Here is an 18,517-nt window from a genome sequence, read left to right on the forward strand (position 1 = left end):
ACACGCTTGTTAGAGAACTTCCACTTAACTCCATCCTCTTCTGAAAGGGCAAAATAACACGCGAAAAATACCTAATGACTCCAGGCTGCCGTTGCATGCCCTGTGGTGGATTTGCAGCTATTCACCCGGTCCTGTCTCCTACAGTGTGCCAGGTGATCGGGATGTACGATTACACCGCACAGAACGATGACGAATTGGCCTTCAACAAGGGCCAGATCATCAACGTCCTCAACAAGGAGGACCCCGACTGGTGGAAAGGAGAAGTCAATGGACAAGTGGGGCTCTTCCCATCCAATTATGTGAAGTTGACCACAGACATGGACCCCAGCCAGCAATGTAAGTGCCCTGGCAGCTCTGTTGCCACTACGCTCTGGTATCTGACGGTAAAACATGCAGCATTGCTCTGATTCTACCGAGCTTTGTTTGCAGAACTTAAAGCTAGACCATTGCTGCATTCGCAACAGTCTCTTTGAAGACCTTCTATAATGCAAGATTTTATCCTGTGGGGTTATTTTTTTTTTTCCATTCCTTCTGTAGCATGCCCCCCCTTCTTTCCCCTCCCCCCTTTTCCTTTTTTTTTTTTTAAATCATTTTGGCACCATGCTGTTTACATGCCTGACTCATTTTCCTAGCTTGAATTTTGCTCATTGTTTTGTTTTGCTTATGTGTTGTTTTCCTCCTTTTTCTAGGAATCATATGTTGTCCATCCCCCACTCAGGCTTGAAAGTCCTCAAAGAGACCCACTATCCCATATCACTGCCCAGAGGGATGATGGGAGATGCAGCCTTGATCATGTGACTTCCAGCATGATCACCTACTGCCTTCTGAGTAGAAGAACTCACTGCTGAGCAGTTGACCTCATTTTACCTTAGTTGCATGTGATCGCAATGTTTGAGTTATTACTTGCAGAGATAGAAGCAAAAATTACAAAAATACACAGGGTAGTGGGTCCTTTTGTGGCTTTCCTAGTTACTCAAATTGATTTCCCCCCACCTTTGCACAGGTGCTTTCAATAGTTCTAAAATTATTTTTAAATATATATTTTAGCCTTTTAATAAAAAAAAAATTACTTGTTTGGCTATTTTGGTTTTGCAAAAAGACCCACTATCAAGGAATGCTGCATGTGCTATTAAAAAATGTTCCAAATGTCCATAAATCTGAGACTTTATGTATTTTTCTTTTCATTTTGTCTAGTGTTACCCATGAAATTGTGTAGTTTGGGGTGTTTTCCTCCCTTACTATAGAAATACAGAGGAGTTCAGTATATTTGTTTTTTAAAGATGTGTAGAATGAGCCCAATTAAACAGAAGGTATTTTGTGCTTGTTTGTGTGTATCAGATGTACCTTGTTGAGCATGTAATACATCCTGTACATAAGAAATTAGTTCTCTCCATGGCAAAAGCTATTACCCTTGTATGATGCTCTAATCTTATTGCATTAATTTTATTTTGCACAGTGACCTTGTAGCCACATTGAGAAAGCACCTGTGTTTTTGTTTGGTCTCAGATTTATCTGGTTGAGTTGGTGTTTTCTGTTCTGTGTTTTTAATTTGGCGTGTTTTCATACCATAATCAGTAGACAACAACATTGACGTTGTTATGATCAAGAATATCTACAGTCTCTTTTTAGTCTGTGTTACATGAAGATTTATTCCAATCACTTTTCATGGAATGACATATTTTGAAAAGTAATTTTTGACAAGAAAGAATGTATAGCGATTAATTTCCAATGTTTACATTTTTTAACTAGACTGTGGAATTTCTACAGATTAATATTAAATGGAGCTCATGGTCTGTTCATGTGTTAGATGTGCTATAGCTGAAGCCATGTTTGTCTTTTAAACACTAGTTTAAAACTCTACAAATAAAAATGCCTACTGCTGACAGCACAGAAAAGGGGAGAAGCCTCAAGCACAAACTAGCTGTTCTACTAATGACTTTTTAACATGCAGTTGCCTTCTGTTTGTACATCTCTTTCTTCTGAGATTCTGTGCTGGCAGTGCTGAGTGCTCTAGAGGTCCTTCTCCATTCTCATGGTGCAGAGGGCGAGGACTGCGCCTCCTTGTTCCGTCGCGCTTCAGTATTTTAATGGACGTGAATGTAAAATATATAAATATATAAACCTGCGGCTTTAACAACTGTAATACAACCTTTTGAATTAGTTATGTGTATAGATAATTAAATTCTTCATATAAAAGTTAGACGGATATGTCTCTGTTCTTGCTGTTGGAACATGGCAGCGGTGACGGGAACCAAGCAGACTAGCTGTCAGCGAGAGGCCTGCTGCCTGGGTGCCAGTCGTGGCGTGTGCTCTTGTGCACACACACCTGATCAGATTCTCATGGACTCAGCTCTGAACGGCCCTCCCTCTCCCCTTGCTACCCCCACCCCTCTCTCTGATCAATATATAAACTAATTGTTCCAGTTTTGAAGACCTTAGAAGGACCCCCCAGCTTAGCGGCTAGCTATCTCATCAGGCTTTCAGCATCTCTTGTTGATACATTGGACGGGTGTGTGATTTGGCTCAGGATACAAAACATTAGTCCAGAAGATGTACCATAATAAGGAACTGTTGAACATCCAAATATATGTAGGTAAAGATGGAGCCTTTTCCATCTTCTGTATTGTTGATTGGGGCCTGCTCTGCCTTGCACACTCCAGTTTTGCTGCCTCTGCCAAAATAAAACAGTGTACACATTGTTGAAACTGTTGGGTCCACCCTCATTAACTTCACTTATTGTTCCTCTCCTGCCACTCAGCTGCAAAGCGATTTCACTCATCAATTCCACAAGTAGTTTCTTGGAGACACCTACTCGGGCTTGGGTACCCTGCTGGGTGCTGGGGACACCCAACTACTGCAGTCCATCCAAACTGACTGGGCGGATGCGAGATCCGGTGAAGCACCGAGGGGGCAGCTGCAAGGCACACCGGGCGCAGACACCCAAGGCAGGCGGGGAGAGGGTGCTGTAGAGCCAGAGCACTCTTCCAGGAGGAAGTGATAGTTTAGTCAAGATCTGGAGGCTAAGTAGGAGCCAGGGAAAAAGGGGAAGAGAACAGATGTTCCAGCCAGAGGAGTTAGGCCAGGCAGAGGCCTGCCCGCAGGAAGGAAGCCACTCACCCTCGCTGCACCCCCAGCCCACCCCCTTATGGGGCCTCTTCCCAAGGGCCACCTCACCCATACAAGTCAGAGTTTCTTCTCCAGTTTGAGTTTGGCTAGGAAGGGATACAGTTGTCAAGGTGGGTAAGATCTTACATGCAGCTGTAACACACTCTATGTGTAATTCCCACTCTAGAGACCATTCCCATAAGGCCTTCTGGGTTTGTGAAGCTGACAGGAATTGGTCCCTGGAAACTGCTCTTCCCCCTCACAGATCACTCCCATAGCGTTTGATTGTACAGTTGCCATCTTTCCCAGTGGTTCTTCACAGGTGACTCCTCCCCAGGGGACATGGAGCCGTTTTTTATGGTCATCATTCTAGGGTGGTGCTACCGGCAGGTAGGGGGGTGGGTGCTTCTCTGCCCCCCATCACACAGGGCAGGCCCCACCACGATTTTCTGGCCAAATACAGCACAAGTGCTAGAGGCAGAGAAACACCCACCCCTTGGCTCATGTTGGCCTGGTCACTCGTGGCTAAAATATGACCCTGTTGGAGGCTGCCAAGGCTGCTCTGGTGACTACTACTGAGTAAATTCAGTTATTTAATATGCTTAGGCTGCAGAGCAGCAGCATAAAATGGGTCCCAGAACCTTGGTTTTATATCTTAAATATGATCTTATTATGTCCTGCTTATTACCTGTATTATCTGCACTTGAGTACCAGATTAAACTACTTTAGCCATAGTCTCAGAAAATCTGGTTAACACAAAGTTACAAACCAGAGAAAGCCTTTTGCTTGTAGTTAAGTTAGTGAAGTGATACTAAGTATCTCCTTTGGCCCTGGAATTTAAAGGTGTCAGGTTTTATTTTGAGCTCTTTGTTAAACCAAAATAACTAGTCATTAAATCATTTATTTTTATACTGGTGTGGTTTGTCTGTGCAAACATGTTTGCAACTGAGCTTTGGGTAGGGTTTTGTTCCAGTGGCATATGGACAAGAAGAATAGAAGGAAAAGTGCCTGTATTTTGCAGCTGTGCCTTGCCTTCCTAAGCTTTCCCCTACAGAGCAGGGCACAGAGAGCTAAAAGGACAGTGTGTTTACCACGTGCTCCCCATGTCCCTACGCCCAGACTGCCTCTGCCCAAAAGGATGTCAGTGAGAAGCTGAGCTAAAGGAATAATTCCTTTGTAAAGTGACAAACTGTTAGACTGTTAAATGTGCAGTGGAAACTGGTGTCTGCCTGTTTCCAAAAGGGAACCCGGCTCGAGCAGCTCTGCTGGAAGCATGGCGCACACACACACCCATAGCAAATGGTGATTGGGGTATCTACGCCCTCTTTTTTGATACCATCAGAATAAAAGCCAACTAACGCTAGCTTAGGGCAACCCTCTAAACAGTAGGTTTAACCATGTGAAATTGCCAGTATTGTACTCTTTCTTATCTATAAAAATAGCAATTTCATGTAGTTCAACCTAATATATACCTAATATCATCACCTGGCCTTTGGTAGGTTTGCTGCTCAAATATGCCTATTGGGTAAGGGGGCTGAATGAATCAATGAATGTGAAGAAAACACCAGGGTTCTCATTCTTGGCATGTACACATCACCTTCAGAGAGGAAGCCAAGATGTCTTTACGGTTTCCTTTTCCAATGGATTCGAGCTTCCCCAAAGCTACAGTATCTTCGAAAGGGGCTCCTGGAGTCTTGCTCATTTGGCCTAAGAAGGAAGCTGAAGATCAGAAAATGTGAAGGCTTTTGTGCTCCAGCACAAGGGGAGTGGGGGGGTGGGGGGGGGAAGCACCCCCCACCCAGATGCCAGGTCGGGCTGGGCAAAACAAAGCACAGTCAGTCCTGCTTCCTGGCAAATTGAAAAAAGAGCAAGAGTATTAATTTTTTTCTTCAAATTGTACATTAACCTTACTCATTTCAGAATGCCAGTGGTCCAAAATGCACAGAAACATAGCTGCTTCTCCAAAATGTCTATTTTGGATCTAGTAGGATGGGGAACTGTGATAAGCTCATAGATTGCAATAGCCTCATGTGACTATTTTGCTTTAGCTCTTCTTTAAGAAAATGGCTCTTATAGAAAAACCAGATTTCCAGAACATATCCTGGTGTGTAGCTATTCCATTCCAAAGGGTTGCATTGCCTCTCAGAAAGGCTCTGTTCCTTAAATTGAAAACTCCGTTGGCAGTTTTAAATGCAACTTGAGTCACAAAAATTTAAGATTTATATGTAAAAAAGAGAGAATTAGCTATAAAATTGTTGCATCAATGCAACTTGTTATGCAAGCTACCTCTTAGAAGCTCCATGCTTTATGGTATCAACAGGCTGGGCGTTTGTGTGTGTGCCCGTGTGCATGTGTGTGCAAGCGAGCAGGATTTCTCTCACCCTGACTGTGGGCAACTCTGCCCAGGACATAAGAACACGTGCTGCTGTAGTTTCTCATTTCTCTTCCTGGCCTCCACCAGAAAAACATGGCGTCCAAATATCATAACATCGACCTTACCTACAAGTTCAGTGTAATATGGCGCTGCATTTCTCTTAAAATTTGGGAACAGTTTCTTTTCCCATAGACTAGTTGCCTATAGGAAGATAATGATTCGGGGGTGGAGGTAGGGCGAGGAATCTGTCTAAGTGTCTCCTGGGCCCTTCTAGGGGGTCAGGAGCAGTACAGGATGCTGGTTGAGGGCATAGGTTCAAATCCCAGCTCTACCTCTTACCAGCTGTATGATCTTGGACAAGTTGCTTAACCCCTTTGTGCTTAATTTCTTCACACATAAAAAGGAGCTAGTCATAATGCTTAGCACCCAGTGAACACCCAAAAGCTTTTTTGCTATTGTCATCATTTTTGGAGAGAAGGCGTTTGTGCCTAACCATTGGGCATCACTGAATTCAGTAAGTGGCTTCCTGCAGACTTCATTAAACCAAGACAGCAGGTGGGCTCTGTGCATTTGAAGACCGATCAGAAAACATGCTTTTCAGGAATGTGGAGAGGGGAGATGTGACAGCTCCCTTTAAAACTTCCAGACATCTCATTTCAAGATTGACCCTGCTGATTTGTGCACAGACCATGGTCCCTCTTCTCCATTAGCAGGAGGCCACTTGTGTCGAAGCAAGCAGCTTTTAAAAACATCTTACCCAGGCCGCTCTGGGCTTGAGACCACGCTCTAATCAGCCGACTCGTGGAGTCGCTGAAGCCACCCCAGCTTTCACACGGCTGACGGTGTGGCAGCCAGCAGAGAAAGCGGAATGCACAAGGCTTTGAAATGTCACGTCGGCGGACTGTGTTGGCAGGCCCATGCGGCGGTCCACAATAAACCTGTCACAAATGCGTTGAGTCACGGGGTCCCTGATTTCTCATCACAGCGTTCTGTGGCCTTGTGTTCTTTTGCCAGCAGAGAATAGAACGTTCAGGGCCCAAACACAGCAGCAGCTAGTTTTTAAAGCCATCATGCTGCTTGGATAGGGGACGTGTGCTGCTGGGGGGTGCTTCCCTAAAGTGCCGTCTCCAGAGCAGCCACCCCCAGCATGCTTCAAGTCCCTGGGAGAGTAATTCTTCCCTGCCCCGCTGCATGCACCCGGAGCCAGAGCTCGGGACCTGTGCTTTGGGCCCTGGACGCTGCTGCTGTGTTTTCTGGACCTCCAGCAGCTCGAGCCCCCCATTTTGCTCTCGCCGAGGAGGCAGAGCCAGGGATGTCTCGTTCCTCTCCAGGCGTTACCTTGGAGCCCAAAGGCCCCCCATGAGAAGGGAGCCTCCCGACAGGCTGAATCCTTAGCGTTGGGGGTTGAATCCTGTCCCCCATCGAGATGTGTTCGAGTCATAATCCACTTTTCTGCCGGTGTAAACAGGCCCTTTGGAGATGTTCTTATTGGCTAAAGTGAGCTCTCACGTGTGGCTAGGATCTTTGAAGTTCCTATTTAGATGAGGCCCAATTGAATCAGGGTGCGCCTTCATCCCTATGCGCAGAGATCCTTTTAAGGCGGAAGATATTCTGACCCTGTCAGACAACGGAAGCCAGAAGTCAGAAGATGCCAGAGAATGAGGCTGCTCTCCACGCGCTGGAGGCAGGGCCCAGGAACCCCAAGGTATGCAGCCCGCCAGCGCCAGAATGCCACATACTTTGGGAGAAAGCGTGGCCTGTCGAGACCTTGGTTTTGGACTTCTCACTTCCAAAACACGAGGCAATAAATTCCTGTTGTTAAGCCAACCATTGTGTGGTATTTGTTATAGCAGCGCTGACAAACTAAGACACGGTTCTCCACTGACTTGGCATCCAGCAGTCCCCCCCGATGCTCAGGGGGCCGAAGTACATCTTTCAGTCCTCCCTCTTTCTCTCCTGCTTTGTCAAAGGCTCTGAACATTGCCTGTGAGACCAGGAGAGGCCCAGCCTGGCTGTGTTTCCCTGACAAGTAGCCCCTGCCTTAGTATCTCTAAAAGCAGTGCTGTAGGGATGTGGAATCACCATGGTGACAGGGTTACGCTCAGTGGAACACAAGCAGACAAGACACCTGGTCCCAGGGAGCTAGTGGTAGTGGGAGCAGACAATGAGCAAACCAGTCAACAAAATCACCATAGCTAGTGACAGATGATATGGGACAGAGCATGACTGAGGGCCGGGCTACAGCAATGGAATGGCCCAGAGGCCTGCCCGAAGAGGAGGCATTGGGGTGGACACCTAACATGGAAAGTTAAAGGCGTGCAAAGGTAAAGAGGGCAGACTAAGGTGAAGGATCTGCAAGTGCAAAGGCCCTGAGGAATTAGCTTCTTGTGTCTGTCCCCTAAGGAGGGCCATGGTCTTCTAACTGGTCTCACATACCCATGCCTGCCTTTGACCTGCCTCTTCACACTGTGTGCAGAGAGCTCTTTTAAGAACACAAAAATCTGATTAAGCTCCTACCTCTGCTTAAAATCATTCAGTGGATTCCCAGTCCTCATAGGATAAAGACCCCAAACTTCTGTTTGGTCTGCAAGACCCTGCCTAATTTGCCCTTTTCTTCTCCAGCCCTCCCGGCAGCCCCCTTTCCTCCCCTCTCTGCAGTAACCCCTAATTGGGCTCAATTTTTTAGCACAGCCAGTTGTCACTCCTGTGAGGAAGGCTCCCCCAGCCAAAGTCTTCCTTCATGAATTGATGACAGGACCATCAGGTCGGTGGCTGCTATCACCTAAAACCTTCCAGATTACAGGCATCAAAGAACACAGGTAAAGGGAGCCTCTCTCACTTGGGGAGGTGAAGTCCTGGGCTGGACAGGTGGTGGAGCTGGCTCCGGGATCCTGGTCCAGTGTGCCTTCTTGTTCTTCCTACTGCCTTTCGAGTCACCGCGATGACCCTTCACAAATCTGTTGCCCCACAGCTTTCTAACTGGCCCTCTTGAAAACCATCACCTATGACCTCCAGGCCACATTGTAGAAAGATTCACTTCCATCATGGCGGCCCCCAGCTCCAGACCTCCACCTGGTCTCACTGGCCTGGAGTCAGGAAGCAGTGAGGGGTGTGCATTGGGCATGGTTGCATGACTCAACCTCCCACACTTCTTCCATAAAACAAGTAGCATCATTTATCCACCGTGTGCCTGCAGATCCAAATCGGAGGTGGTTCACAGGATTGAGTCCATTGTCTGGCCCCACCTTGTCTAGTCTTGCCCAAACCCACCCAGAATCTTCCCTCAGGTCATGCAGTCTCTTCACCACTTTCCCAGGATTCTCACATGTGTCCCAGCTGAAAATACCCTTACTCCATCTTCCCCACCTCTCCCACCTGCCCCCCTTCACCCTCCCCTCCACTGCCTTCCCCCTACTCCATTGAGTCGCCATGAGGCAGTGCTTTTCTAAATTCCTCGTTATTTGTCCTACAGGAAGATGGGTGATAAGAGAGACCAAAGACTAGATACACAGATTCTCTTACCTCCATATTATACTGTGAGCTCTATAAGGCAAGGCCCATTACGATCAGCTCAGTAGCAGCATGACCCAATGGTGATGCGCCTACCTCGTAGCGTTTACTGAATGCCTGAGGCCACCTTGTTTCCTGTGGAGATGGTAAAGTGGAGGGCAGGGCCTCTGTTGCCCACTTGCCTATCCCCCAGGATGCCTTGCTCATGGCGGCTGCTCAGGCAGTGTTTGTGGCAGAGCGTCTGATACTGCTCTCCCCAACGGGGCTGTGAGGAAAGGACACATCACAGTGTCCAGTTCTCCCACCGTTTGTGGCCTGGATTCCAGTACAAAACCTGTGCTTGGGGAGGCTCTGCTGTTTGAAAAATCAGTCCCCATGAGAAGGCTTCCAAACAGGAAATGGGCTTATTTGCTAAAGAATTGTTATTCATAATTCGTATAACCACCTAATTACTGTAGGTTTAGGCCTTTATTTGGTTTTCTGACTCCCCCACTAGCATATAAAGTCCATGGAAGCAGAAACCTGTGTGCAGTGGCTGAGAAGAGGTGGGAAATGTCCCAGGCTCAGGTTATCTCTTGAGTTCCAATGGGGTCGTTTGTCAGGTTAGGAGAGACCCCAGGGGACCAGGCTGTTCTTAGACCCCTGTGAAGAAAATATATTTGGGTTGAGAAGTAAACGTCTTCCTCCGAGCCTCCCAGAGCTTAGGGCTGCTCTGCCAAGGGTCATTTCAGAGAAGACCCAGCTGCCTCTGTCCCTTGGCCCCACTGACCTCCGACAGCCTGGATTCCAAAAACAAAGCCTTGGCGTCCTCTTGGCCAGGTCCTGTAGGAAGCTACCAGGCAGGAAGGAGGTATGGACCACACTCAGGCCCACCCTTCAAAAAGCTGGTGCTTTCCTTGCGATTCTCCATTCCCCACTAATTTAAGACCAGAGGTTTTATTCCTGCTAAAGGAAGTCACTGTACATCTCTGGACTCCACTGTCACAACTGTAAAAGAGGGAATTGAGCCGAGTGGCCTTTCATCTGGACTTGGGGGTCAGGTGGCAGCAGTTTGGCCTGACATACTCTGCGGAGGACTCTTCTGGAACAGAGAGTCCGAGGTTCTCTGGGCTCCCTGCCCGTGGGACGGCCTCTTGAAGGGATGCCATCAGGCCCTTTCGACAAGTTCCTTGAGTGACCTGCTGAGCGCTGAACCTAGCTCAGCAGTTGTAGCAACTCTCATGCTATACCTCTGGGCAGATCTGGTTTGAAAATTTCTCTCCCTTTTCCCACCGTGGGCTTCACCCCAGTGTCTTGGTTTCCAGGCAGGTGTCCTCTGATCCCATGGTCCTCACTCTTGGCTGCACATTGGAACCATCTGGCAGCACTCCATACCAAGGACGCCGCAGTCCCAGGCCAGAGGGCCAGCTGTCATTGGTCTGGGGTTCGGCAGGGGTATTGGGGCTTTTGCAAGCTTCTGAGGTGACTCCAATGTACAGCCAAACTTGAGGGCCGCTGCTCTGAGCCCCCCTACGCGCAGCCACCACAGAGATTTTCTGGAAAGGCAGTCAAAACCATCCTGGCTCTCCAACCCAGGACAAAAAGCAATCGCCTCCTTGGGTGTTCAGCGCCGCCTTGATGGTACCTCCCGCCTTCCCGCTAGGCAAGATAGCATCGCAGTTAAGCTTGTGACCTCTGGGGTCAAACTCCCCCGACATTGATTAACTGCAGCTTTGGCAAGTTACTTCACCTCTGTGCCTCAGTTTCCTTGTCTGTCCACACCTCCTTCCAGTGCTCCGGAACCCCACTCTACTCCATTTGTTCCCACTGCTCCTTCTGCTTGAATCCCTCACTGCTGCCCCCAGCCCTGATATCTCCCTGGTGAAGTCCAACTCAAATTCCTTCTCTTCTACAAAATATCCCAGATCACTCTAGTCAAAATTACTTTTTCCTCTGCCGTGTTCCAATAAAAATGCATTTGGCCTTCTATTCTAACGTCTCCATCTGCTTTGTGTACCCAGACGATTTGTTTATGGCAGCTATTGAGGATGCCTAAAATACTGCAGGAGAGCACACACCGAAAGCAGACTCTCAACAAGAAAGAAGAACAAAGGTGGTGACTTCCAGTGGGACCAGGAAGGAGTTAAATGATGCATACCATAAGGGCACATAATGTCAGGCCAGGAATCCCAACATCAGGTACAGGCAGTGGATGATAGCCCTTAAAAAGGAAAATGTCCTAACATTCTTAGTTACAGAAGATTGAGAGATGATTATGTGACTGAGAGTAATTTGATTTTCTCTACTTCTCAACAGTCATTAAACTGCCTGGCACCCCCTGTAGGCTGGATTCCCCTTCTTGGGAGACCATTAAGCTTATGTGGAAGCTACATGAGCACTCTGAAGTTTCTGGGGTATGACTGGAGTAGAGTGAAAGCCCCAAGAGGGACCCAGCTACACTGAGCATGACTAGGACCCGCTTAACTTAGAGGGTGTCTTTAGTGCCACTGGGTGGTGTTTCCCACCTCTCAGAGCAGGCTTCTGTGCCCATCCAGCTTCTCTATACACCCATAAAAATTGAGTCTTAGGATTTGCAATTCTGAAGTCTCAAAGGTTGATAAGAACTTGAAGTGATGCCCTCTAGGGAGTGTCTGCAGTCTGGCCAGGATCTAAGTTTGGATGGAATGCCCAGGCTTCCAATAGACCAAAGGCTCCCAAAGGCCAAGGACCAAGCCCATCTCATTCATCCCTGAATCCCAGTACCAAGCACAGATCCTGGTTTAAAGAGTGGTGGGATTTCAGACGTTAGCTTCAGGGGGGAGGGTCACAGTTCTTCAATCAGAGGACCTTCTGTCCATTGCATCCATCGTGGGCTTCACCTGCTGCTTCTACATGAGAGGCCACCACATGAACCACAGTGCCCAGGATGTTGAGCGGAGTGCAGTTTGATTGATTTTCCCAGGAAAGTCCAGTGCAGCCTTGGGGGAGTGGGCACTCCTGGCAGGGGAGACTAGGGCCATGAAGCCCCCCATTTCCTACCTGCAGACCAACCATGGAGAAGCCTGCAGTGTAAACCTGCACTCTGAAGACACAGTTGACCTGTGTCCTGCTGACCAGGGGCCAAATCTCGGAGATGTGTCGCTGAGATGTTGGTACATTCTTTCCCATGAAAACAAAAGCCATCAGTGGAGCTTCCATATTGCCGGATGGTATTAACTCTCACCCTTGGTCCCTCCACATTTTCTCTCCAAACTCTCCATTCTGGCGGCAAGACATCCACAGTCTGCCCCCTTCCTACTTCCCACCTTATCTCCCCAGCATCTCTGTATTTATCTTGCACGTGGGGCAAATGCTGACTCACGCTGTTTCCTACACCCCCACATAATGACCCATTCCTCCCCAGACATGTGGAAACCCAGTGCAAGTAGTACCTCCCCGCAGGACCCTTCTCCCCTCAGAAGGAAGAGCAGTTACTCTTCAGAGTCCCTGCAGCCCCCACCGTTCTTTTCTGAGCTCCTCTTCTGAGTTGCTGCAGTCTCCACCATTGGCACAGCTAGGTTGGCCCATTATTCAAAGCCGCCTGGTATTTTTAGTTTTCATGTCGAGGCTCCCCCAAGGTTGTGAGTTTCCTTGAGGACAAGGACAGTCTCTTGCTTATTCTGTGTCTCTTGGACTTCATAGGAGCTTAATAAATATTTATTGACCAACTTATTGTATATTTTGGCCCTTTTATAACAAGAACAAGGCCTGTTTATTTGCTTTGCTCAATGGCCAGCTTGCTGTGGGGGTTGGTTTGGTTTTCAAAATTAGGCTCCTTGGGAAAGGAAGTAGAATGGTTGGGAGCGTGGAGAGAGGTGACGTTCACTCTTTGTTCTAAATGCTTCTGAATCCTTTGAGATGTTTTCAATAAGCATGTATTCATGCATTGCGTTGATAATAAAGCAATTTATTTAAATTATGCTGTTCATGTGATTGACAGTTGAGGGGGACAAGATGACCTGTTTTGGGTGAGATTTTCCCATACTTTTCTCCAGCACCCCACACTCAGGTCTGCAACTCTATCTTGTAAATGTGTCTAATGATAAACTCTGCATAATTATAAGGAACAGCACATGGATTAGGAATTTTACATGGGCTGTAAGGAGGATCATTTTTAACTGCCCGAAGTCGTTTGCAATATTGTCTCAGCTGGGAGTGGATTTTCGTTAGTTTTAAGAATCCCTTCACCACACCGAGATGTTCATGGAAAATTTTTTCGCAGAAATTTATCTTCTTATTTTTCACTGGGTAAGGGAGCCAGCAAACCATGTTTATCCTGGTACCCAAAGGAGAGGAAGACTACGTCCCTCCACCCTGAAAGAAAACTCCTTATTTGAAATGTCTTTTCCATTTACCCTGCTCTGAATAATGGAGTTTTTAAACTCGCTTGTTTTTCTAAATATTAAATTTTCAAAGGAAGGATATGTTTGAGTTCAAAGTGCTTATTTTAAGTCTTTAATAGTTCTCTTGGTCTGGCATTCACCAGCACAATTTTTAAAACAGCATCCCCATGGGTCACTTTGGTGGCTAAAAAGATGATTCCAAGCCAACACCATGGGAACATATTGTAGAGATGAACCTCCCCACAAAATTTTTTGCTTTTCATTGTGTTCTGGGTCCTGGAGAGGCCATCTGAGCCATCCCCCTGTCTCCAGGCAGGCTGGTTGGTGGCTTTAGGTGGAATGGGATCATTGGGTCCAGCAGCCTGCCCTTGGACTGCTCTGCTCCCTCCGCTGACGTGGGCCCACCTGGTGTTGACCCACCCGCGTGGGAGGCCAGGCGGCCTCCTCATGCACCCCTCCATGGCCAGCTGGCCCCGGGCAGCTGGCGTTCTTGGACCAATCCCCCAAATCCACCTTGGACCTTTGGCTCTGGTTCTGAGTTTCTTCAACTCACTGGGTAAAACCTGAAGACTTAGAAGAACTTCTGAAATCCAAAGCCAGCCAGCCACTGCTGTCATCATTCCTCACTGGTCCTTGTTTCCAGACCTTAGGCATGCTGAGTGGCTCTTCAGGTCACTTGCACCATCCTTGCCGCGTAGTGGATCCTTTACATGGTTGTCAGTTTCTGGTCATGTCAGTAGTTCTCAAAGGGGGTGTTCCTGGCCTTTGGGATGGGCAGTTTTCTGTCGTTTAGTAGTCCTGGCCCAGTCCACCAAAATCTAGCTGTCATTTCCCATCGTTAATGTAACCAAGAATCCCCCAGAGAAGGCAGTACTGCCTTCGTCTGGGGGAGGAGACCTGACTATCCACAGCCGGCAGCAGGGAGCAGTACCACCCTCAGCCTGCAGGGGGCAGTACCGCTGTCAGAGGACCAGTGAACACCAAGGTCCTAAACTGTAAACTCGGGAAGCAGGTGCCTCTCCTCTTCAGTCCTGAATCCCCAGCTGCCGGCACAGCGTGTGCCAGACTCATGGGAGGATACCAGTAAATATTTGATGAATGAATAAATGGATCCATGAACAGGCTGGAAAGAGGGTGTGTGAGCCCTGGAAACTATGTGCAAGTGTGTGTTGTATGTGTGTGTTTTCTGGGGCAAGAGTCCACGGCATTCCTGGAACACTCCAGGGGATATCACTGCAAACATGATTGTACAGTGTTTGTGGGGTGATTTTAGACCTACAGTTCTGTCCTATATTCTAATATCCTTACAGAAAGGAGCATCTGAAAACTCCAAAGGAGACTGTGCTTCCGTGAGAGGGCACACGAGTCCCTTATATATTATGCAATATCATAGATCATTTATAATACAAGGACTGCATCCAGTTCTTTAGCAGAAGTGTCCTTAGCAGGGAGCAGGTATAGCTCAGTCGTTAAGCGCCTTCTTCCCATGTATAGGGTCCTGGGTTCAATCCCTGGTACCTCCAAAAAGAAAAAATAAATAAATCCATAAACCCATGAAAGTCAACTTAAAAAAAAAAAAAGTGCTCTTAGCCCTGGATGCTTTGATTCACTAACGGGACAGTGGGGGGTTTTGGGGGCAGAGGCAGGATATGTTTTCCTCCCAAATTCAAGAGTGTTCCCTGGATGGCTTTCTCAGTTAAAGTCAAAGAAGCTGGTGACATGGCTCAGCGTCCCATCAGCCTGAGCTCCCACAGCAGCTCCGCAGAGCCTGGCTGAACTCAGCCAATCAGCAGTCATGACTTGCTTCCTTCCTGGTAATTCATTGTTGAAGCAGCTGTTTGAATAAAAGAAAATCGGCACCTGGGGCAGGAAGAACAGCTCGGCCAAGCCCCGGGCTGAACCGAGGGCCCAAGTTCCAGAAGCATCTGCAGACCTGGTGGAAGGTTCACCCTCCCCTCTCGGCCCCATGGGACTACGGCGACAGTGGTCGGACTGAACTCTGGGATGGACAGTGTGGAGGGTGTGAATGTAATGATTGCTCACCCTTGCGGCTTCCCCCGAGTTCCCTCTGCCCGTACTGGAAACTTCCTGCGATTGGCGTCTTTTCCTACAAGAGCAGCAGCAGCTCCAGAAAGGGCAATTGCCAGGGGAGGGGATGAACTGAGGGCTGGAGGTGCTCCAGCTCTAGAGTTAATCCCTGGAACCCTGAAGCTTTGGCCAAGAAGTTGATGACATCATTTGCCCCAGAAGTTTCCAGTGTCTACACTGGATCAGTCACGAACCCTGATAACGAACCCTGATAGTCTACAGTCGGCTTCTCAAACTTTCGTGGGCCTCAAAATCACCTGGCAAACGTGTTAAACCGCATGTTCCCGGGCTCGTGCCAGATGTTCCGTTTTGGGGGGAGGGAGGATGGCTGGAGGGGACCGGCCTTTGGAGTCACTGGTCCACAGCCAGGGTTTTCACACTGTGCTCCCTTGAGCCCCCTTGTGGGGAGAAAAGCAAGTGCATGAGGCTCAGCCCATCAGCCTCCCTCCCCACCTACACCCAGGGCACTTTCTGGTTTCTCTCTTTGATGAATCTGGCTTCTGCGATGAAACAAGGAACTCCTGAGAGAAAGAAGTGGCCTGGAAGAGGTCGGTTGCTCCTGAGAACCGAGCCTCTCGCGCCACTTTTGTTCCAGTGTGCCTGTGTCGGGACAGCCAGTGACCCTGAGGAACATTTGAAGTGAGCAAACCCCAAAATAACATGCTAAGGAGCAGCGTCGAGGGCAGGCGCCACCTCCTGTCTGTGCACCAGCTTCCATCAGCCACCCGCGAGGCCTCTTCCTCAGGCGGCAAGGTTCCGGGGCCCGGGGCCACGCAGCTGAAGATATAGGGTTTCTGAGTGGCAGCCATAGGTCTTGCTCAGCACAGTCTGGATGCACCCTGCATCTGCCTGGTCGCCAGGCCCATTGGAGCCTCAGCACAGCCACATCATCCTATTAAAAGAAAAACCAACCTCAAGATAATCCCCTGCCTTCCTGTAGCTTACACTTAATGGCACTGGCCTAGGGTAGAACGTGGCCTCTGGAGCCAGAGTCTCTTCACCAGTGGCTTCCCCATTCCCTGGCAGAGAGATCTTGGGTGAGTCACACTCTCTATGCTTCAGTTTCCTCATCCGTATAATGGAGATGATTGCAGGATCTGCATGAAATGTAATGCAGTTGTCCATGCCAACCTCCTAGCCTGGCACCTAGCATGGCGTGGAAAATGTCGGCCAAATGTTGCTGTCTTCTCTCTTAACATTGCTTCAGTGCTTTCGATGAAACAGGAGTGTGCTGCCCCACTGGACTGGGGCCACGGGGCCCACCAGCCACGAGGATGCAGGCATCTTCAGCTCTAGCAGCTTTTCCAGACTTGGATTAAATTGTCCCAAATGGTTGTGTTTTCCAGGGTGTTCCGACTTACATCTCTTGGATATGCTGACCCCAACTGAAAGAAAGCGGCAAGGCTACATCCACGAGCTCATCGTCACGGAGGAGAACTACGTCAATGACCTGCAGCTTGTCACTGAGGTACAGCCAGCTGTTGGGGACAAAGGGGGCAGGGGTGGGGAGAGGAAGGAGGGCACCTCTGCAAGGGAGGCCGGTGCCCTGAATCCAAGCCTGAGGAACTTTCTGGTGTCTTATCTGTAAATTACATAGTAGCATCTTCCCCAAGAGAAGATGGTTAAGTTGTTGTCCTTGGCCAACTCTAGTTCATACCCACAGAGGGGCAGAGATCATTCACACCAAGGGGTCCCTGCATGGCAGGAGGCAAGTGTTCCCCGCCCTGATCCTTCAGGAGCCCCCGATGATGCCTTATCTTGTCTACCCTCCCAGGAAGCCGTTGAAGGCTCAGAAGGCTGGGGAGATACACAGTTGGGGCACGTTGCTTTCAGGAAGCCTTTTGTCCATTCGCATGGGAAGTTTCCACATTGGGAAACGGGGTGTGCAAAGTCGGATCTTAGGGTCACCCCACAATTTGAAAAGTAGTGTAGATTTGGAACCCCTCCCCCAAGCAGTTGTGAAACCATCTTGTATGATATTCTCAACAACCAGGAAAGACGTGGGTCTGCCTTCCGCGGCGGGGTGAGTACAGGGTGGGTGCTAGCCCGCGAGCCCGCCATTAGCTCCAGGGACGTGCTCATGCACATTAGAAAAGGTGCCCCTTGCTCACGACACTTGGCTTGTTATCATCTATACACTGAGGGTGTCGAAGCTGTGCCACTCCCTTATTACGGCCCGCTGTGCAGGGCACAAAAGGCACAGCCATTGGTGGTGGCCCTGGGCTCCACGGTCCCTGGGCATCCGCCTTGGCAAGACCAAGATGGGGGTGGGGGACTGAAGCTCGCTGTCCCCCACCCTAAAGAACCTTCAGAAGCGCCCCCGAGGGTAGACAGTGTCCCCCTTGTTGGCAGGGACGCAGCCACAGGGGGCTCTACCAGGTCCCTGACCGACTGTGAGTTGCCCATCCACACCGGGCTGAGGAAGGGGCCATTTATTTCCCGGAGCCCCGGAGAGCTGAGCACCCACCCCTTGGCAATGGGACTGCAGGTGGCGGCGACTGCGTCCCGGGCCGGGTCCAGGAGGCCGAGGGTGCAGCAACGGCGGCAGCACCCAGGGGGCTCCGCGGGCAGCGTTGTTGGGGACCTCCCCCCTCGGAGGCTCGCTGGAGGCGGCGGGGCCTCCGATGCCCGGCGCCCCCACTGCGCGCAGCGTGCAGCCCCCACTTTCCCACGGGGCCCACCCGGGACGGCCTCGCCTGCCGCCTGACGCGGCGCGGGCCTCCCTCGTCACCCAGTGCAGACCCGGAGGGCCCCCCACCCACCCACCCACCCCAGAGACAGAGGCCGCCCCGCCGAGGCGCAGGCGCCGTAGGCCTCTGTGCGCTCTGCGCAGGTCGGTGCATGCGCGTGCGTGTGCGTTTCCAGCTAACTGTTTGCTTTCTGAACCGCTTCGTTTTCTGCATCTGTAGATCTTTCAGAAACCCCTGATGGAGTCTGAGCTGCTGACAGAAAAAGAGGTTGCTATGATTTTTGTTAACTGGAAGGAGCTGATTATGTGTAATATCAAACTACTGAAGTAAGCCTCTCTTCTCTAACTCCCGGCCGCGCTCTGCCCCCGGCGCTGACGCACTAGCCCTTG

At 49.4% G+C, this 18,517-nt stretch overlaps 1 protein-coding gene across 4 annotated transcripts in view; it reads left to right on the top strand.

The window, feature by feature from the left end:
* The window catches only part of ITSN1 (intersectin 1), a 243,466-nt gene that overhangs the window by 188,471 nt on the left and 36,478 nt on the right, over positions 1–18,517 (top strand). For all 4 annotated transcript variants that reach the window (XM_058296182.2, XM_058296184.2, XM_058296183.2 and 1 more), the window contains 3 exons: positions 145–336; positions 16,785–16,906; positions 18,348–18,454. In XM_058296182.2, the coding sequence (XP_058152165.1) occupies positions 145–336; positions 16,785–16,906; positions 18,348–18,454 (421 nt within the window). The remainder of the gene's footprint in view (positions 1–144; positions 337–16,784; positions 16,907–18,347; positions 18,455–18,517) is intronic.

This window comes from Dasypus novemcinctus, chromosome 4, assembly GCF_030445035.2.
Source record: "Dasypus novemcinctus isolate mDasNov1 chromosome 4, mDasNov1.1.hap2, whole genome shotgun sequence".
Taxonomy (NCBI): Eukaryota; Metazoa; Chordata; class Mammalia; order Cingulata; family Dasypodidae; genus Dasypus; species Dasypus novemcinctus.